Below are 23081 nucleotides of genomic sequence, written 5' to 3'. Positions count from 1 at the left end.
CTGGAACATGTTTACTATTCTCTATAAGTAGGCATTGCTGTGTCACACATTTCACAGAGCCTGCCTTCTGAACTAAGGTGCTGAGATAGGGACTTTCAGACGGCGGAGTCAGTACATGAATCACTGCTTGCAGGCAGCAATATACCATGGGATATGTAGTCCTTAGAAGTATAACATAAACAGCAGAGGAGAAGCTACACAGCCTGCAGAGAATAGTTGGGGAAAAGAGACAGCTATCAGAAAGAACTCACAGCATGAAAAGAGAAGTAAGTTTATATTGGATTTTTAAATATAATGTAAATAGCTTTTGGAGTGCTGACGTTATAAAATGACAGTGCATTTTGATCACAGATATCCCTTAACAAAAAGGAATTGCAGTACTCTGATATCTAATTAGTATAAATGCTACCATTAAAAATTCCATAACCACTCATTTGCTTTCAGTCAGTTGCATGTCTATTTACTGTTTGCAGATCCCTCCGTAGTCGGTAGTTAATCTGACAAATCCAGATTTTAATCAATACGGTGTGATCAGGAAGCTCAGGCATTTGGTGATGTCAGATGAGTCAGGTTTGGTAATCCGCCAGATGTTATTGAACTTGTTCTTCCTCGCACACGTTTTAACATCACAAACCGATGTAAGGACAGTAGCAGTTTACTTTTCGTACACACCGCATATTAAAGGCGACATCCAGCCACGATCATTTGTTTGAAAACTGGTCTCATTACTGCAGCAGGATGAGAGGCGGAGTGGTGACAGCAGCATTGTGGGGCGGGTAGTTCACTGAGCGATCTATCCCCTGCCATTTCCTACCTAGCACAGACTACACATCCCATAGATCTGTTTTCCGAACTTGCTGCTATTTCTCTCCTTCAGTGGTATTTTAGCGCAGCCAAGCGACCGTTTAAGACTAGCAGTAAAATCTCCAAGGCATGTGTAACTCTTCTATGGATAATCTATTGCATTGCACTCGCTTATAGGAAATAAAGAACAGTCTTATCAACCTAGGAAAATAAAAAAAAAAAAATTATATATTTTTTTTCCAGATCACCTTCAAACTCCTGGGATTTACCTTGGCTGTATATATTGAGATGTGAGTGCTGGATGTGGAGCTGGAAGCTGGAGAGGAGAAGTTTGCTGATGAAGGTCTGAGCAGCTGCAATGTGATGATCTGTGGAGTGAGAGGAGAGCCCTTGAAGTGGCTGATCTTTCTTACCCCAGCCAGGGTGTTTTATTTGCTAGGAGCCACACGGGCGTCCAGCGAGAGAGAAGCTCAGAAGAAGTTTTGTAGAGGAGAGAATGAGGTTATTGCTGGGATTGTGTGCGCTCTGCTGGTGATCACACGTCTACAGAGGAAGCTTCCTTCCCTCTCCCAGGACTTCACTGCTGACTGTACAGCCACAGCTGCTACTTCTCCCCCTCCTTTGACTCTCCTGCCAGGGATGTGCAGGCTGAGTTGGTGGTGCCTGGTGCTAAGCAGGGTCTGCCTGCTGATTCCTTGTGCCCTGGTCCTAGCCAGGGTCCCTGGCTCTTCTTCGCACCCTCAGCCCTGTCAGATCCTCAAGAGGATTGGGCACACTGTACGGATCGGGGCTGTCCAGCTCCAGCCCTGGAGGACAAGGGGCATCACCAGTCAATACAGCAGAACTTGGCCTGAAAATGACACCGGGCTGCAGAAGACGGGCACAGTTCGTGATCAAGATGCAGATGAGGCGGAGGGGACGGAGCGCTCCAGCAGGTTAAGGGAAGGAGACAAACAAGAACTGCTTGGCCCGACTTTGGAAAGAAAGTCGAGCCCTGGTTCAAGGAGTATTATTGGCTACAGAGGAGGAGATGAATTGTTGTTTCCCAGGGAAGCGCTGCTTTTGGCAGTGGATAACCTCAATCGGGTGCCAGGGCTCTTGCCATACAATCTGTCACTGGAAGTGGTGATGGCCATAGAAGCTGGACTAGGGGACCTGCCCATCTTTCCCTTCTCCTCATCCAGTTCTTCTTGGAGTAGTGATCCAGTGTCCTTCCTGCAGAGTGTGTGTCATACTGTAGTGGTCCAAGGAGTCAGTGCTATCATTGCCTTTCCCCAAAACAAAGGGGAGATGCTGGAGTTGGAGTTTGTATCATCCGCTTTACAAATACCTGTTGTTAGCATTGTGAGAAGTGAGTTTACCCGAAAATCAGAGGTAAGCAAAAGGAATTGTTAAATTTAAAGGTTAAAAGGCGCATTTAAGTAAGGTTTCTAAAAACTTTGACCCTGGTAATGAAATCTAAGGTGTGTCATATGTGCCCCAATATTAGTGCTCTCAGCACCACACAGGTGTCAACACAGGGATTTCACCTGTATGTGTCCTATGTGCTCTCAGATTAGTGTTTTTAGCACCACAGACAGCGCACTGGCTTCTACATAGGCATTTCACTTGTGTGTCCTATGAGCTCCTGGGTCAATGCTTCCAGCACCATTGGCAGCGCAATAGCTTCTATATAGGGATCCACCTGTATGTGACATATGTTCCATCAGATCAATGCTTTCAGCACCAAGGGCAGCGCAATAGCTTCTATATAGGGATCCACCTGTATGTGACATATGTGCCCCCAGATTAATGTTTTTAGCACCATGGACAGCGCACTAGCTTCTATATAGGGATCCACCTGTATGTGACATATGTGCCTCCAGAGCAAGCTTTTAGCACCATGGACAGCTCATTAGCTTCTATATAGGGATTCACCTGTATGTGACATATGTGCCCCAGATTAATGTTTTTAGCACCATGGACAGCGCACTAGCTTCTATATAGGGATCCACCTGTATGTGACATATGTGCCCCCAGATTAATATTTTTAGCACCATGGACAGCGCACTAGCTTCTATATAGGGATCCACCTGTATGTGACATATGTGCCTCCAGAGCAAGCTTTTAGCACCATGGACAGCTCATTAGCTTCTATATAGGGATTCACCTGTATGTGACATATGTGCCCCAGGATTAATGCTTTCAGCCCCATAGACAGCGCACTAGCTTCTGTATAGGGATCCACCTGTATGTGACATGTTCCCCCAGGTTAATGCTTTCAGCGCCATGGACAGCTCACTGGCTTCCATATAGGGATTTCATCTGTAAGGGTTATATGGGCTTTCAGCACCATGGAGTGGACAGCGCACTCATTTCTGTATAGGAACTTCATCTGCATGGGTCAAATTTACTCACAGATCAGTGCTTTCAGCACCATGGACAGCTCACTGGCTTCCATATAGGAATTTCATCTGTAAGGGTTATATGGGCTTTCAGCACCATGGAGTGGACAGCGCACTCATTTCCGTATAGGAACTTCATCTGCATGGGTCAAATTTACTCACAGATCAGTGCTTTCAGCACCATGGACAGCTCACTTGCTTCCGTATAGAGATTTCATCTGTATGGGTTATATGACCATGGACAGCGCACTAGTTTCTGTGTAGGGATTTTATCTGTATGTGTCATATGTGCTTTCAGCACCATGGATAACGCACCTGTATCTGTTATATACGCCCCAGATTTGTGCTTTCAGCTCCATGGACAGTGCACTGGCTTCTGCCTGGGGATGTCACCTGCCGCTATTTGCGCTCTACTCTTTCTGCTAGGTGAACAGCTTCTCCTCTCTGAATTTCTGTCCCCTCGGGGTATTTAAAATAAGTCTTTGCTAAGCTGCTGTTCTTTATTCTGCAACTTTTATAAACAAAAAAAAAAAAAAAAAAAGGAAGTATACATACTTTAAAAATCAAATACATATTTGTTAATGTGATCACCTCACACTTTTTTTTTAGTTTTGTGTCTGAAATTTCTTTTAAAAATCACTTTAAGGGCTCATTCACAATTGCAAGTGGGGGAAAAAATAGGCAGTTGCCCAACAGGTTTACTGCACCATCCCCCCCCTTAACACTCCCTTTAACATCCTTCTGACCGCCTCCCCCCCCCCTTACCATAGAACACCTGGCAAACAGGTTTGTACAAAAATTGTACTCCCTGTCATGTTTAGCAGGCAGTACCGCTGGCAAATGTTCATGCGAATAGGGTTATGTCGCAAACACTCTGCAAATGTGTGCCACGCTCACAGTTGTGGAACAGTGGCACATGATTTTTAGTGTTTAAATAAGCAATGAGGTGACATATCACCTCCATGCCACCTGTCAGCCACCCTCTGAAAAGTGATGTACCACGGCTTTTCATGGGGTGGCAAGGGCTGCCTCAAATGTCAGTGAGCGCTTAGGGTGGGACAAAAGGAATTTCAGCTCATGATTTTTCTGCACAAATAACTATTATCGCATGTGTATACAGTTAGCACACTTTAAAAATGTATGTATTGCTTCCAAAAAAGACACACTGACCCTTAGGCCCCTTCCATACAGTGTGGATCCATTTTGACGGACTCCGCTTGCTCAGTGGGGATCGCTTCGCCGATCCCCGCTGAGCAGGCAGATGATAGGTCTGCCTCCGCTCACTATGCAGAGATGGACCTGTCAAAAACCTGCTCTCCTCCATGGGGAGATCGGATGAAGATGGACAGCCTGTCAGTTTTCATTCGATCCCATGCGATCCAACCCACTGGACGGATGGCGAACGTATCACCATACTTCTGTTTTCAGTGGATTTTGTTGGATTGGATATCAGCGGACACATGTCCTTTTGACATCTGTCTTTCCATGGGAGACAATGGGTGGCCTGATCAGGTCCGATCGTGTGAAAGGGGCCTTAAAAGTGAAGTACAGCCAAAGCTCCTTTGGCTGTACTTCTCATGTGGATCACAGGAGTGCAGTGCATTCTGCACTCCTGTGACCTGTTTTCAGCAGACAGCAGGCTGAAGTGGATGTCACAGAGTCGGTCCAGGCTCGGGAAAGATTGCTACCATATGTCGGGATCGAAACCCGGCTTAATCTCTCAGTGAGCCGATGAGAGCCTGAGCCAGCCACTCCCACCCCCTTCATAGCCTAGTGCTCCAGTAAACGTGGAGGGGTGGGGGGCAGAGTAGACAGTGGTGACTGACAGTAACCAGCTCTCTGCTCAGGGAGCTCTGAGAATTGAGTTCTTAGCCTTAGAACCAGTGGAGGACAGATGCAGCATTGGAACTGATGCTACATCCACCTAGGTATATATGATTTTTAAAAAGTTCCCATACTTCTCTTTTAAGGTGATCATACACTATACAATCTGATGTGCAATCTTCTTTAGGGGCAAAAGTATGTAATATGAGGACCTAGCTAATCTAAACTATCCAATCAGTCTGTCTCAGGCAATCAGACAAGCCCAGTTGTTGGTAGATATAACAAAATTTGTGGTGAGCTTAAGATCTATCATCTCAGGGGCTTGCCTGATTTAAAAGTAATTTACTTAATTGTTAAGTTTTTTCTACATATTACATAGTTTGGTAAATCTATTAAAATTGTATGATCAGATTGTATAATGTATGGCTTTAAACTTGCCATACACACATCACAATCTGATTGTGCAGTCTTCTTTAGTTCTACCAACAAATGTGTAGCTTAAGGGCCTACCTTACTGATCGGAAAGCTTAGGTAGATCCTCATGTTTTTTTAAATTGTACAGTCAAATTGTAATGTGTGTGGTGAGCCCTAAAGTACACCTCTCAACCATGGGAATATGTAAGCTAAGATTGCTGACTGTTGTCTGAAAACGGCAATTGCATGGCTGTTTTGCTTTAGTACTGTCTGAGTCTCAGACCCTTAAGGAGCATGCATTTCAGGAAGTTTGAGGAAAAGCCAAAAGTCTTTATTGACATACTTGTCTTGGGGGCAGAGACTCATGGTAAAAGATCAACTATATCTTTCTGGTAACATTTATACCATTTCATCAATAAACATGTGATAATGAATAAATATTATTATGGTATGGTGAAAACACCATAAAGTTGAAAATGTCACATGATAAAAGTCATCTTCCTATTAACAGTTCCACAAATGTTATTGGCAAGAAAAGTGAACCATAATCTGTGCATCAAAAAAAAAAAAAATATTCTGCAGATCATCCTTCCCAAAAATATATAGTTCCATTCTTACATAAATACTTGCTGGATAAATCATCTATTGGCTTATGTCTCTGGAAGTCTACAGACCTGAAGTTTCAATCATCTTCTGTTGTGATTTAAAAGTATTATTTTTTTATTTTCTATATTATTTATTTAATATTATATTTATATTATTATTTTATATTTATTAAAATGTATTCATTAATTGATTTATTTGTTTGTTTATTGTGGGGGTGGGGGTGGGGGGCAGGGATAGGAAGATATACAGCATGGGAATTGAAACTATTATTTCAATAGAAGCAGTGGCTCCAAGCTGTGGGGAGAGAGGTAAGGGTAAGAAGATCTCAACACCAAAACCCCCTAAAAGAAAGAACAGATCTACCAATAACTCAACAATTCTAATATCTTCCTATAATATTTGATACAATAACCAGTGATTTCCCTTTTCACTGTTTAGAAGTGCCTAAGTTAAGGACTTTTGAGCTGAACCTCAGTTACCAGTAATCCTGAAGGCTAGGCCAAAACTTTCTGTCTACACACACACATGCGCACACACACAGACACACATTTGCACAAATAATAAAAGTGAGTGGGTTTTACAAATTGAAATTTTCCTGATAGAGAGCTATTAAACAACCCAAGCTATTCTGAGGTATCAGCCTGCTTAGTGATATTTTGTAGAAGAAAGTTTACAAAGAGCCTCTGATAAATCCTTGTTCCAAGCACTTGTCCAGAAGGGTTTTATACGATGCTGGAGGAATTGATTTCATCTGGCTGGTGATGGCTAATTAAGTTTTATCTACAGCGTGTGCTTTCAGTCTCCTCAACAAACCAGATGCACAATGCTTAAGGAGAGTGGCTAGAAAACAGGTGCCAGTAGCATAAAGCAGGGAATGTATTGTGTTTGCTATCATTTCTGTGTAATGTTCTATCATAAAAGTTGCAAATGTAAACAGCCCCCTGTCTTTATAGTTCATCATCTCTCTTGTTATGGTACAGTACCATCCTACTCTAATTAATGTGCGTAACAGTTAATTTCTCTTGCCAACCGGTAGGATTTCTACAATCATTATTTTAAGTCACAGAAGGTGTTTTTGTTATTGAAATAGAGATATGGAAATTGAAACATTTATTTCCATTTAAAAAAGATTTATATTTATTTACCACATCAACACTTATTAAAATTTTTAATCTTAAAGGAGTTGTAAAGTCAGAAGGTTTTTCTTTTAATCTTAATGCATTCTATACATTAAGATAAAAAAAAAACCTTCTGTGTGTAGCAGCCTCCCCAGCACCCCCTAATACTTACTGTACCTGAGCCTCATCTCTGTTCAGTGATGTCCACGAGTCCCTCAGCCATCCAGGACTCTCCCTCCTGATTGGCTGAGACACAACAGGCGGCGCCATTGGCTCCCGCGGATGTCAATAAAAGTCAGTCGTCCAATCAGGGAAGAGACGGGGCAGGGCTGAATGGCAGCTCCGTGTCTGCATGGACACACGGAGCTGCAGCTCGGCTCAGGTGCCCCCATAGAAAGTTGCTTGATGTGGGCCCACTAGACTGAAGGGAGGGGCCAGGAGCTGCAAAGAGGGACCCGAGAAGAGGATTATCTTGGCTGCTCTGTGTAAATCCACTGCAACAGAAGAGGTAAGTATAACATGTTTGTTGTTTTTTTTTTCTAAAGGGAGACTTTACAATCACTTTAAGATCAGACGGCTTTCACACATTATTACACAGATTATTAGATGTCTCCCATTACTACTTACCAATTTCACTAGATAACTCCTTACTCCTTCTCTACCATTCTAAGCATTCCCATAGATACATCAGTTATTATAAGAGAGATTGGTTTATGTTCACCTACAGAATCATGTGTGTACTAACCCTGACATTTGAAGACAACAATTATTTGGTCAGATATCAAATCGCCAGGGCCTGCAGAATGATGCAGTTGTATAAAAGGCACATCGGTGTAAGTATAAGGCTCATATATAAATATGTTTATTGCTCCCTGCATGATGGATTAACAAATCAATTGCTAATTGTATTTCTGAATCCAAGATGGAGTGTGTGTTAGCACAGTCTGCCTGTTTATGACCAATTTTAAGAGCAACTGTAGCTTAAATTAGGGCAATCAAGCATATACTTAATCCTAACAAGCTGTAAATAAGCATTGATACACGTCACTTACTGACCTCTGTAACAGCAGGCACTGTAGAAAAATGAATCTTCAACATTCGCAACAGAAACTGTATAGTCCTTAACTTTCAGTGACTCAGTTCAAACAGCCCCCCCCCCCCCCCCAGAGAACTTGCGCTCTGTTCATTGGAGATGCTATAAGGGTTGGAGAATTGTGAACTAAGCTATTGAGAAAAATGACCTGAACAATCTCAGTACTTGTTGCCAACTTTGAAACTGAATTCTAGACATACATACAGTATATATATATATATATATATATACAGTATCTCACAAAAGTGAGTACACCCCTCACATTTTTGTAAATATTTTATTATATCTTTTCATGTGACGACACTGAAGAAATTACACTTTGCTACAATGTGAAGTAGTGAGTGTACAGCTTGTATAACAGTGTAAATTTGCTGTCCCCTCAAAGTAACTCAATACACAGCCATTCATGTCTAAACCACTGGCAACAAAAGTGAGTACACCCCTAAGTTAAAATGTCCAAATTGGGCCCAAAGAGTCAATAGTTTGTGGCCACCATTATTTTCCAGCACTGCCTAAACCCTCTTGGGCAAGGAATTCACCAGAGCTTCACAGATTGCTACTGGAGTCCTCTTCCACTCCTCCATGTTGACAAAGCTGACGGATGTTAGATACCTTGCGCTCCTCCACCTTCCATTTGAGGTTGCCCCACAGATGTTCAATAGGGTTTAGGTCTGGAGACATGCTTGGCCTATGAATCACCTTTACCCTCAGCTTCTTTAGCAAGGCAGTGGTCGTCTTGGAAGTGTGTTTTGGGTCATTATTATGTTGGAATACTGCCCTGTGGGCCAGTCTCCAAAGGGAGGGGATCATGCTCTGCTTCAGTATGTCACAGTACATGTTGGCATTCATGGTTCCCTGAATGAACTGCAGCTCCCCAGTGCCAACAGCACTCATGCAGCCCCAGACCATCACACTTCCACCACCATGCTTGACTGTAGGCAAGACACACTTGTCTTTGTACTCCTCACCTGGTTGCCGCCACATACAGTTGACACCATCTTAACCAAATAGGTTTATCTTGGTCTCATCAGACCACAGAACATGGTTCCAGTGATCCATGTCCTTAGTCTGCTTGTCTTCAGCAAACTGTTTGCGGGCTTTCTTGTGCATCATCTTTAGAAGAGGCTTCCTTCTGGGATGACAGCCATGCAGACCAATTTGATGCAGGGTGTGGCGTATGGTCTGAGCACTGACAGGCTTACTTCCACCCCTTCAACCTCTGCAGCAATGCTGGCAGCACTCAAACATCTATTTTCCAAAGAAAACCTCTGGATATGATGCTGAGCAGGTGCACTCAACTGCTTAGGTTGACCAGGGCGAAGGCCTTTTCTGAGTCAAACCTGCCTTGTTAAACTTCTGTATGGTCTTGGCCACCGTGCTGCAGCTCAGTTTCAGGGTCTTAGCAATCTTCTTATAGCCTAGGCCATCTTTATGTAGAGCAACATTTCTTTTTTTCAGATCCTCAGAGTTCTTTGTCATAAGGTGCCATGTTGAACTTCCAGTGACCAGTATGAAAGCGTGAGGGCGATAACACCAAATTGAACTCACCTGCTCCCCAGTCACACCTGAGACTTGTAACACTAACGAGTCACATGACACCGGGGAGGGAAAATGGCTAATTGGGCCCAATTTGGACATTTTCACTTAGGAGTGTACTCACTTTTGTTGCCAGCGGTTTAGACATTAATGGTTGTGTGTTGAGTTATTTTGATGGGACAGCAAATTTACACTGTTACACAAGCTGTGCGCTCACTGCTTTACATTGTAGCAAAGTGTAATTTCTTCAGTGTTTTCACATGAAAAGATATAATAAAATATTGACATAAATGTGAGGGGTGTACTCACTTTTGTGAGATACTGTGTATGTATATATATATATATATATATATATATATATATATATATATATGTGTATATATATTTTGCATTTCATAAAGTTTTATTGAGTATGCAAATTATCAAGGTACAAATACATTGTCATAAAATGGACATGGCATAGACATATTTAACAACATTGATCAAATCTAATTAAGACTATGGTATGAAATTGTAGTGTGTTAACATAACCTGGATCTAGAAATTTAGGTTTAAGTTACTAGTCTTAAGAAAACAATTTAATCTAAAAGTCTGTGTAAGTCATAAATTTGTGGAATATTTTTGAATGTTGTAAAAGGAAAAAAAGGTGTGCTTGTTGCGATAGGACAGGCAACAAACGGAGGGGGGGGGTAAGATACAATTTTCTTCATCTTCTCTTCTCTCCTCTCCTCTCCCCATTTATGGGAGTGGAGTAAGAGATGAAGTAAAGATAGGGGAATAGAAGAAAAGATGGTAATGAAGATAAAAGAGAACTGGGTAGGTTAGTATAAAGCAGGTGGAAGTGGAAGAAAATCAGGACTGGTTAGGGAAATGCAATAACTTCTAGACCCTACTCCTCAAGATAGGAGAAGAGGTCTAGAGGGAGATTACAAAGAATACGTTTGCGTTAGACTGAGATAAGTGTCTGAAAATGGAGCTTAGGAATGATTTAGAAGTGGCGGGTTTTTCTCTTTCTTATTTTATTCTTTCTTTTTATTTTTATTTTTCTCTCCCTTTACTTTTAACATGCATCAGTATAGGCTTTGGTTGTTTTTAATTTAGCCAACTGTACCATGTTTTAATAAATTCAGAAAGTCTTTCCTGAGAGAAGCTGAAAAGTTCCTCTATCTCTTTCTATACCTATAATAAAGGCACCCATTAATGTAGCTATGTAATAATTATTACATACCTAGTGACTTTTTAAAAGCAAATAGTGTAAGTATTTGAATTTGACTTGATATCATCCTTTGGCAGTCTCTGTACAGCAGAGCAGGGAGAGAGACAATTTGTTGTGGTGCTGTGTAAGAAGAATGCTGATAGGCAGAGATAACAGAACGAGAGAGAGTTTAGCTCATCAATATGCTGCTTTTCCCTATACTGCCAGTCATGGGGTGGGAATACCTCAAAGTGAAACTGCAGCAGAGAGAGATCAGGTCCTCTCTACTGCCAGACAGGACTGCACTGTACATCAGAGTTGTGTAGCTCTCAGGACAGCCTAAGCAAAAACGCAAATCCTTTTGGCAGGCAAAACAGCTTTCATATATGTATTTTATCAGTGCACTTAGCTGTTTCTGCTCTATGGATAAATTACTCCACATTAACTGCATCTGCAGAGCTCAGTGAGCTAATTTTTAAATAAAGTCTTAGTTACTGTTTGTTAAGAATATGTAAGTATGTGAATACCACAGCCTAGCCACAGTTACACTTTAAAGCACTGTACTGCTTAACAGGAGTGGTAAAATAATAAATAACAGAACTGATTATGTGATATGCCATTATCAATATATAAAAGTATCCATGAGTCTGGAGTTCTCTGTCCTTGGATTTTTTTTAAATGATACAAAGAGCCATGTGAAAACTGCTGCAGCGAGGTGTAGCAGCCAAATAAAAATTAGTAATGACTAATCCGAGCAAAGTTCGGTTTGCTGGACATTGGCTGAACAAATGAAAACATCTGCAAGCTCTGAACACATTGTGCTAGCCCCGTTAAAGCCTATGAGAACTGCATCTTGTTATTTTTTCTAAACTTTTTAGGGCCATTTTGCAAGCTATTGGAAAAAAAAAGTGAATGGGTAGCTTGGCATTACCATGGGGGTCATGTAGCAAAGCAAAATCACCTTCCTTTGATGGAAGTGGGTCATTTTTATTTTTTATTTAAATATTTAGGGCTCTTTCACACGGGTTGATTCTGCCAGGTTGATGACAGGTTATGCAGAGTGGACATGAACACAGCCACTCATTCCTTTATGGGTGGTCAGATGTAAACAGACCTTTTACATCTGACTTTCATTCGATCCACCAGACTGATCTCCTATCCCTCTGTTTTTAGCGGATAGGATCAGGTCCGATGTTGGCAGGTGTAAACAGACACACATCAGTTAACATCCACTGTTCTATAGAGGACAATGGATGGTTTGATCATGTCCGCCTAATATACTGACAGGTAGACACAGTCTGTCCCCTATGTGAAAGCGGTCTTAGGAGGACCTCAGTAAACTTGTTATTGTTTGTATTTTGCATGAAGTCCCCCTGAAAACCATATCTCAACCTTAACCAGTGTAAGAGTCTGGGGTGTATTTTTAGGTAGATCCCACACTTTTTCTTGCTTTCTTTTTCTTTTTTTTTTTTTAAGGCATGTGGCCTGGTTTACAGTGTTAAGGGTCTGGTATGGATTTCATTGGCGAAATCCATGCAAAAACAAAAAAGCATAGGGTCCCTGCCAAAAGTAATATACAACACTTTTCCAAGCATGCAGCCTGAGTGGCCAGGAATGGGCAGCAGGCATGTGCCCCCCGAACCATACCAAGCTCCATGCCCCCAACATGGAAATATTGGGAGGGGACCGAATGGCAGGTCTACTTATTTCCATGTGAATAGAGCCTCATCCTCAAACCTCTGGCTCAGAATCTGGCATCCTTATTTAAAATATAGTCTAGATATACTGGAAGTCCCCCCCCCCCCGTTTCCCGGTAAATAAATGACCCACACCGTAACAAAATGAAAGTCCTTTATTTAAAAAAAAAACACAAAACAAAGAAAACAATGTCCCACAGTGTAACTCCATTATCCATCATGGTATCCAATAATATAGATCTATCATCAATCACAATGAGAGATGCACAATAAACTTCTGATGCAAATACGACAACTCATGCATGACAATCCAGCTTTAGGACCTTTATCACGAACGACAGCTCACTGGCTGGTTGCTGAATGTCAGCTACAACAAGTAGTGATGCTGACTGAAGCTATTGACCAAATATGGTCTATCTGGTCAATTTTATCACCCAGGATATCTGCTGGCTTGTTTACTATGTGAAATTAGATCACAAGGGCCTGCAAATTCATTCATTTAGTGGCAGTAGTGATGCCACCACTGAATGAATCACTTCCAGCTGCAACAGACTGAGGTTTGAGCAGGTGAGCCGGCTAAAGCTGCCCATTTAGTTTATCTGTTTTGCAAATCTTAGACAGCTAAGGATTGGGTCGAGCTTTCTGTTGACCAGAACTTGAGGCTCATTCTTATTAAAAGCTGTTACTCTAACCTTTTGAAGACTGAAATCTGATGTCTCTGTTATTGTTAATTGCATATTGCTGGTTTTTAAAATGCCCCAATAACCTCAATTAATTGCTGATGCTAGACTTGCTAGGTCTTTTTAGTTAGAAATATTTTATTTTGGTAGTTGTGTGCCCTGTTAGATATGCATTACATGTATATTTGTTTGTTTTGTTGTTTTGTTTTGTTTTTTTTTTTTGTTCAAAATCATCTGTGCAAATGAATGTGTACTTGTGTGGACCAGGCAAAGTAACAAGCTTGCTCCACTACAAGTCAATTCTTACCTTTCCTACATTCCACAGACATCATGGGCAACTGCATTCTTTCCTTTAGAAATTCCTGTGAACACTCCTCCCTTTCCTTCTGTACTGAAATGATAACTGGCCATTGGGGCACTGAGCACTTGACTGTGAGAAGCAGAGGACAGTGTCATATTTCTCTCCATATCTGGAAGTTCAGGGTTTACAAAGAGCTCTGGTGGCAAATTTGATCAATGGGGATCATTAGGAAAATGTATATAGCTTCTTGCTGCAATTCAGAGAAAGTTGCCTATTCCAGGAAAGTTCACCTTAACCACTTCACTATCGCTGTGCATTTAAATGGGCAGCCAGTGCACCCCATTCATATGATGGTAATGCCTGTGATCTGAGTTGTCAATGAACTGTTTACATTGAAGAAACATGGAAGTTTACATTGGAAAAACGAATAAATGAATGCATAATTAATTAGTTACAGATATCAGGAAACATCAGATTCATAGAAAGGGGTTTTGATTATGGAATTGTTTTTAACCCTTTACCGATTCCTCTCCTGTACATCTAACATCCATCCTGTCTCAGTGTGTTTTCTGCATGTTAACCCTGCACCTCCTTTCTCCTGCACATTAACACCCCCCCTCCCCATGTCTACTCTCCCACTTTATCCTGTACATTAACACCTCTACATCTTTCTCCCTCTGTGTATGACCTGTATGATCTGTATCTAGTGCACCATTACCAAGCTCCATGTTTTAACCTCCTATATATCAGCATGTTTAAAAAAAAAGCAGAAAATTAGGTCACATATCTACTTTCCAAAAAGGGGTCATTGGGGGGAGGGGGCTTTTATTTGATGCTTTTTTTTCTAAAGTTTTAGTTATTTTCTCTTTATATAGTAAAACATAAAAAATCTAGTAGTTATAAAATACAATCACAGGAGCTCTTTGTGGTTGATGAGAATGATATAACATTTATAAGGGTACAGTGTTGCATGGCTATGTCAGTCAAACTATCACATCTCTGATAACTGAAAATGGCATGGAAGTGAAGGGGTATTGTATGAAAGTGGTTAAAGTGTATATAATAGCATTTCTTTTGGTTTTGGATAGAGTATGGAAGGCTTAAATACTGTTTACTGTTGTCTGTAAACCCACTAGGTAAATGCATCCCTTTATTTCATCTGGTGGCCATTGTTTCTGTTCTGTAAAGTTCTATCCAAACTTAATAGGTTCTACAAGCATATTGTAATGCAAGGTTTAGTGTACAAAATGTTTGTTAAGATATGATAAGTGCAACACAGCAAATGGTTATTAGATGAACTTTTTTAGATGAAGTTTTATCCTAGGATTAGGCTTTAGTCTTTTAATTGCACCTTGTCACATTTTTATTATATAATTACCTTAAAACATTTTACAAATGTATAAGACAAAGTACCAAGTGGAATGTCTTTTGCCATAACTTGAAAAGACAGAAAATATTCCTGATATTAGAATACAAATTATTGTGATACTGTATCTAATTCAATTTCTTAATTATTTCCTAATACAGTGTTGGTAAAATCAACATTTGCTGTTTAACTAAAATGTCTCATTTAACTCTTTTTGAAACTCTTACATAGGGTAATGTGTTTAGCCTGTGTCAAGTTTTTTTAAGTTTTTAAGACTCAAAATTAAATCACCATAAGGGGATTAACAAAAGTCTAAAACCATAGATCAAATTTTACTTGTTTCAACCACAAAAATAAAAGCAAAGTATTGCAAGGAAATAAAACACTGACTATATCATCTGTGAGGAATGCAGCACAGCTTCTGCTGCTCTTAATCCTTCTATTCTAAGTGCAAATCTATTATTTATGTTCTTCAAAAATCAAGAAAGTTTCACCCTTAAGACGTGTATTTATAGATGACTTCTCCCTGGTATCTTAGACCATATTATAGCGAAATAAGCACATAGACGCCATCAGGATTGTATTTTTCTTGAAGAGCAGCATGTGTTTTAATGTTATATGGAACATGCTTTCTTCCACTCTCTACAGCAGGGAAAGTCCAACCAAAAAGCCAACAATGAAAGTGATATTTCATCATAATGACTGTGACAGGTGAGTTGACCTGTCTGAAAGCTTAAAGGCATCGTTTACCTTTAAAAAAAAAAACTGCCTATGCAGGTAAGAAGCACCTGTAGATAAAAATAAACTTAGTAGCAGTGACCAACGTTTAATAATACCCTTGGGCAATTTACTGTACATACCTCCTGAAGCCTGACTGAAAGACTCACAGGGATTGGATCATCCCATTCTGCCTTGTTGATAGGACATTGCTAGGAGAATTTTAGCTCTTACTATATAAACAGAAAAAAAAAATCTGCACATAAAAATGTAAAGGGATAAAGCAGCCAACACTAAAAGCTTGTAATACCAAACCTAAAATGCAAAAATTAAAAAATGTGTTCAATAAAAACCTTTTTTGGAAAAAAAATTAAATAAAAACCTTTTTAGGAAAAAAAATGTGGCGCTATACTCAAATCAGTTCTCAAGCATCATCATGAAAACCATATTAAAATGAAAATGATAAAAAAATATGTAATGTGCAATTCACACATACATTGACCAGTCTTGTATATAATAAAAAATTATAGTCTCACTCCAAATGTGTATTTTTAGTTTCCAAAGTTCCAAGTAAACTTCATACTACTTAAACGCATGCAAGCTTGTGAATTCCAATACCTTTATTCATGAGACAAGCCATGTAGAAAACCTCTTACCAGATTGCACAAATGGTCTGAAAGTTTGCATTTCATTTTTAATATAATTGGACTGTCTATGGGACTTTCACTAAGTCACTTTATATATCACTTGTATGGCATTTGGGACTTTTATTCAGGACTTATTTTTATTTGCAATATTGTATTTTCTGTTTCATATTTACTTTTATGTTTGTAGTGTGGGGCTATTTGTCAGATCAAGATTGCATATAGATTCAAATTAGACTGTATATGGGACTTCTATTTAATCACTTCATATTTCACATGTGTTACATTTGGGACTTTATTAAGGACTTATTTTTATTTGCATTATTGTGTTTTGTTGTCTTATATCTATTTTCATGTTTGTAGTGTGGAGCGCTATACTTTAATTTGATTGATTATTTTTTTATGTGTATAGTGATTGCATATATATGTGGTAGCAGCTCTACTTATCTCTCTATGGTGTGATTCATTTTCCGTCTTTTGTGATATTTAATAATGCAGGGATTTTTGATTATTTATATTGAAGTGAGCGTGTTGAACCTTTCACTGACAAAGCACAGGTTTGGTTTAAGTGCAAAAATATCACAAACCTAGTCCCCTGAGATGTAATGGGCCTTTGCGTGACAACAACTTTCTGTATTTAGCCAAAATTACTAGTTTTGGACCAGTTGATGGTAATTGTATTGTTTAGTGTGTTTATTTATACTTGCATTGTGTGTATATTTTTTTGTGAATAACATTATGAATTCCATTCTAAAAATCTCTGTGGCTAGTTTAGGCACTATTAATATTATTTAGAATAGAGGTGCATGACCTTTAAATGAGAGCAGCCAGATTGTCAATGAGCTGTTTTTGGAATCCCTGTTGTTGATTGAATGTATTTTGAGATACCAATAACAGTTGGTTTTTAATAAGTATCTTATATCTAATGCTGTTACAGTAGCCCTGAACATCATAGATTTAGAGGATTTTGCCTCCTTTTAATGGAGATACAGTATTTAAATAGACCATTTTAGATATAAGGCAGTGCAAAGAACTGTCAGTGTAAAAAATGCAGTACCTTTTAAGCACATAATCAAATACCACATTACTGCAGTCAGTGGAAGATTGTTACTGCCCTTTGTACATCAATGTTTTGTTTACTGAAACTAAGCTCAACAAAGCTAATAGGCTTTATGCTGCATATTCCTACTTGCATATAACAGTTCAATGCATTTTAACTATGGCTTTTATGTTTCAAAGTACAAGGTCTTCTGAACTTCAATGCACAAAGCTTACACTAACACATACACATGAATGAAGATCATTCTTGTCATTTCCACTGCATGGTTCCTTTGCAGCAGCCCCTGACAGCTGTAGTGGACCTACACTTCTGAATACAAATGACATCCTAGACAAAATATAATTTAGACAGATCTCTGGGCAAGCAGCTTAATAAACTGTCAGAATACATATTTGTTTACTGTTTTAAACACCAATTTAATTTTTATTTCTGTTTGGCTGGTCTTGTGGTTCACACTTCTCTGCCACACTATATCACTTAAAAGATCCCTCTGCTTTTTCCTGCCTTACCTGTACTGGGATCAATTCCCAGCCAACTTAGTTTATATTCAGTGTCCAAAGAGCAGGCTGGAGATGACATAGGAATCTGTATTGCTGAACAGGAAATATGTACAGTATGTCCCCTGCCCTGTAGAGTGAGAGAATAAGATCGTCTGCACAAAATTGCAATATTGCAAAAAGTAGAGAAAAAAAAACATACATTTTAAAATGCATTCAAATGTTTGTCTGGAGTTCTACTGTTACATGTCAAAGTTAAAGTAGAACTAAAGGCAAAACCTTTTTTTTAAATTTGGGATAGAGTAAGGGAAAGTCATGAACACCGTCATTGTCCTTTTTTTTTTTGCCATCTGTGGTGGATGTTTCCCTTCACTTCTGGTCCCATAGCGAAGACAAGAAGTGAAAAGAAATCTCTACAAAGTGAGTGAATCCCTGGTTGTCACCAGGGTAAATGGAACTCGTGTCCTTGTTGGAAAATGTCTCCTTTATTTCTTTTCTTTTTCTTTAAAAGTGGGTTAATCTACCTAACAGGTGTACAGGCAGCAATAAAAACCGGACAGGTATTCTAATCCCTCTTCACTCAATCCAAAATAAAAAAAATGGTCCCTTTAGTTATACTTTAAACAAAGGACACCTAGGTCATCTGCTTAGGATATCCCTAGCTCCTCACACTATATGATCCTTTGTTATCTCTGAAAAAAGAAACTGTAAATCATCTTTGGAAATATACATGTATTTCATGTATTTTTATCTCTGGAACACTCATATGCATAATTATCAATGCAATTCCCTGTTCAGATTGAACAGACTAACTTGGATGCTTCTTATATCACCCCTTGTTCTACAAAAGATTGCTACACATCGTGACACTTTTCTGTTAGCAGGCTTTAGTGTTATTTGCTGTGTCCTTCAGCACTGAACATGCATAAGTTACTCTATTCTTCTGACAGCCAAGACATTCCATGCCCACAACTTTTGATAGGTAGCAGCAACTAAACTGAAGTTGGCATAGGTGTGCGCAGGGGGTGTGCCAGCTGTGCCAGGGCACACCCTAATCACTATGTCATTCCTGATTCCCCCTACTTCCTGCCCCCCCCCCTCCGCCCTGCAGTGCTGCTGGCTTTCCTCCTTCCCTCTCCCCCCTCCCGGCTGCTGTTGGGGATGTTTCGGGATGGAGAGCAGGGGAAGGGGTTAATAGATCCTTTTTTAACACACTTTCCTGTTTTAACACACTCGCTCACTGTGTCCATTCATAACTGAAGCATAGTAAACTGTGTTTACTATGCTTCAGTTTGTGAATGAACAGAAAGCCACTCAGCACAGAGCACTTCCTATCCATTCGCTGCCATGTGCAGCTAGGGCTGCAGAGAAAGGCATGTGTGTCTGAGCTTTTGGTATGCACACCCTAATGCAATAGTCTGTGCAAACCTATGGAAGTTGGTAAGACTGAGGCAAGCATGAAGAACACTTCCCGGCTACTAAACCAGCATTGGAGTAACTGTTATGCGCTGCAGGGTGTAGAAATGGTAATACAAACTCATGTTGCCAGTATTAAAGCAGTACACAGTGTATTAACCAAGTGTGGTAAGATCATGATCGCGAGTGTAGGGAGTAGGTTTTACTGGGTTTAACTCCAATAACTTGGCAGGGTTAGGGTGAACCCTTTATCATAGCCCTATCTCTCTAAATTGAATGATAGCTTTCCGAGTAATGTGACACATGTCACCGCAGTCACCTGGGATGAAGAAAGTAAGAGTTTCTCTACATTATAGATGATAGATATTTGATACTATTTACTCCTAAGATAAAGATAATTGTTTAACCCTAATCCTTCATTTTACTGCAACTATCACCTCACAGCTATTCCAAACCTCCTACCTTATATCTCCCTCCCGATTGGAGGAAAATCATCAAATCTCTGAGACAGAGATAGATAGATAGATAGATAGATAGATAGATAGATAGATAGATAGATAGATAGATAGATAGATAGATAGATAGATAGATAGATAGATAGATAGATAGATAGATAGATAGATAGAAGAGTTCTGGCTCTGACTTAGCAAAGGGCATGTCGTACCTCTGTAAGGAGATCTCTGCTTACCCACAGAAAGTAAGGGTCCTACTCTGCAGGACACAGGCTTTTGTATTAAGACTGTGACTGATGTTTAATTAAAATTACCAGTAAGACGTTGTTCTCCTTTTGTTTTTATGCACCTAGAATGCTTTTAGCTAATTTGATCTTAACGTTTAATTGGGCTTTAAGGTTTCCTTTAAAGAAAGACACATCAGTAACTGAATTCCTGTTTCAAACTTTTCCTACACTGCTTATTGTTTTCTGTGCCAGTCTAGATTGCAATCATGTTTTTCACACTTGCACGCCTGCACGTCCCTATTGATTTGAAAATGTTAGGTTTTTTTTGTTTTTTTTTTGCATAGGTCCTATGTTAAATTTCATAAAGTACATCTCTCCACTATCACTCCTCAGCCAAAATCTATGATAAGGAAGGACAGTTTGAAACCATTTGTGTGCAAATAAAACAATGTTCATGATGTGCACATCCACAGTCCCTTACAAATTTTCTTCACTGCTGGAATTGGTTGCATGATCATTCCGACAACAGCTTGATTACAATTCTTAAATGTTCCCAATATTCACAGTGATCATTTTCCATACAACCTTATTTTTGTCTTCTAAAGTGAAGATGCTACACTCTGAAGAAAGATGAAAATAGGTGTGCAAGTAATGTGAACAGAAAATGAAAGGAACTGTGTAATCAGAAACTGTGCTCAAAAGATGATGAAAAATGACAGGCTTACAGAATAGATATAAGACAGTAAATAGCTTTCATTTATCCTTTTATTCTGGCTGTAGCAGATCGTTCAAATTATGGCTGAAAATGAAGGGGGCATTTCATGCATTACAACTTAAAAAATGTAAGAAAATAGTGTAAATACGGCATTTTATACACCAAAAAAAAAAAAAAGAATAATGTAAACGTCTGTATGAATGAACATAAAGGATTACATGCTTTTATTATTGTACATTAACCCATAGTAGCTAGTTATTTTTTTTCTTATTTTGACTTTTCTGGGTTAATCAAAAATTGAATTAGTTGGGGCGTGGCTTGCGCGCGAGCTGAATGGCTGCTTGAGCTGAGAGCTCCCTGTAACCGGCCGGACAATCCACCAGCATCGGGGCAGCAAACAGACAGCGACGCTCCAGAATCGATCTACTGGCACTCCTGACCCCTTAGGAAGATGTCGTCCCGCAAACGAAAAGACGAGAGGGGACCTACTAAACTTACGGCCTTCTTCTCTCGGCCGCCAGCGAGGCCCGGGAAATCCCAAGATGGCGCCGCCGCGCCTGCTGAGGGAAGAGATGCCGCGGCCTACACTGATCTACCTGACGCGCTGCCGCTGCTCCCGGATGACAGAGCGACTGCTTCTTCTTCTTCTCCAGCGACCCCGGTCACGGGCAGCCCCGCTAAGACCCGCATGAGAATGGAACCGGAGGACATGTCTGATCCCGCAGTGAGTGCACCGCTCCCAGAACTGTGTGCGATGGCAGCGCTACAATCATCCATAGGTGCGTTCCCTACTACGGGACAACTGGTGCTAGACACCACTATGAAAAATATGTTGATGACATTCCAATCGTCTCTAATGGCGAACTTATCTACCATCATGCAGAAGTTTTCTAGTGAGATGTTGCAGATGGGCAGGAGGGTGACACATATAGAAGATAAAATGGAGGAATGCACTGACACAGTAAACGATCTCATTGATGCTTACAATGAACAGAGAGATGATACTGACTGGATTAAGCATAAATTGGCGGATCTTGAAGACCGATCTCGTCGCAATAATATTAAAATTAGAGGCATCCCTGAGTCTGTGCAACCTGCTGACCTGCAACAGTATGCAACTACTATGTTCTCTGCTATGGTTCCTGGGCTGTCACCTATAGAGTTGACTATTGATCGGATCCACAGGCTCCCTAGGCCTCGCCACCTAGAAGACTCTGTTCCCAGGGATGTACTTTTGCGTATACATTTTTACCCGGCTAAGGAACAGATTCTTCAAGTGTCTAGGAAAATGGGCACATTGCCAGCTCCATACGAAGCTATCCAGCTATATGCAGATCTGTCTCAACATACTCTCCAGCAGCGACGGCAACTGAAGACCCTGACCAAGGCTCTCTTCAACCATAAAATCGTCTACAAATGGCGTCATCCTGCCACGCTTATGGCCACACACAACGGCATTCCCCACACTATTTCCACTATCGAAGGTGGAATGAAGCTACTTCACTCTTGGGGTATCATTCCAGAGCTTCCTAAAGGTTCCCAAGAGGGTGCAAGGCTACCCCCTCCGCCTAGATCCAGACCACATCAGGGGTCCCCAAACTTCAGGTTTTAAACGTGAGTTCAGAGCTACCCCTCCATAGCTTCACTTAGTCCGGCCGGGCTACAAATGTGTGATTACCTGATTTACCTCACGTTCTGTTCTTCCACCTGTGTGGAAAACCCCCATTTTGTTTTCAGCAAGCCTGACACAGGGTTACACTTGCTGAGTATTGGCACTTTTTGTTCTTAACCGCAAAGTATTGTACTCAGTTTCAGTGCCGGTGCAAGTTTCTCTTGTTATAACTTTTTCTTTATTTTTTATTTTTTTTGTTTTTGTTGTTTCTCTCTGCCATCAGAAGCGAATTTCGCTGTGTTGTACATTCTGCTTCACCGCAGTATTTCAGCGACTACCTCTTAATACCCAGTGTGTTGATCTAGGAGTGACCACCGTCCTACTCCAGCTAAGTGCTCACCGTCTCCTCTAGTCCTGCACATCTACCTATAGTAACATTATTGTTCCCGCCCGGCATCACTCATATCGGTAACGTATCTGTAACTATCGACTGGCGTGTGTACCTACATTTCCTGTCACTGGTTCGGCCTCCCGCACTCCTTAAGCAATGTCGTTTTCCGTTGTATCCATTAATGCCAGGGGCTTGAACCACCCCGCCAAACAGGCCTCTATGTGGTCCACGGCATGCTCGCTTAAGGGAGATATCATTTGTGTACAAGAAACGCACTTTGCTAGCTCTGCTACTCCACATTGTAGCCATAAGAACTTTCCTATCATCTATAT

The 23081-nt window shown here is 40.4% G+C and overlaps 1 protein-coding gene across 1 annotated transcript in view; it reads left to right on the top strand.

The window, feature by feature from the left end:
- The first annotated feature begins 557 nt into the window (after positions 1-557).
- Positions 558-23081, top strand: part of GRIN3A (glutamate ionotropic receptor NMDA type subunit 3A) — a 557215-nt gene continuing 534691 nt past the window's right edge. Inside the window, exon 1 of the mRNA XM_082260534.1 lies at positions 558-2178. Within this exon, the coding sequence (XP_082116660.1) occupies positions 1168-2178 (1011 nt within the window). The 5' untranslated portion in view covers positions 558-1167. The remainder of the gene's footprint in view (positions 2179-23081) is intronic.

Source organism: Pelophylax lessonae, assembly GCF_965119305.1.
Source record: "Pelophylax lessonae genome assembly, chromosome: 1".
Taxonomy (NCBI): domain Eukaryota; kingdom Metazoa; phylum Chordata; class Amphibia; order Anura; family Ranidae; genus Pelophylax; species Pelophylax lessonae.
This window is presented reverse-complemented; position numbering and strand designations above follow the sequence as displayed.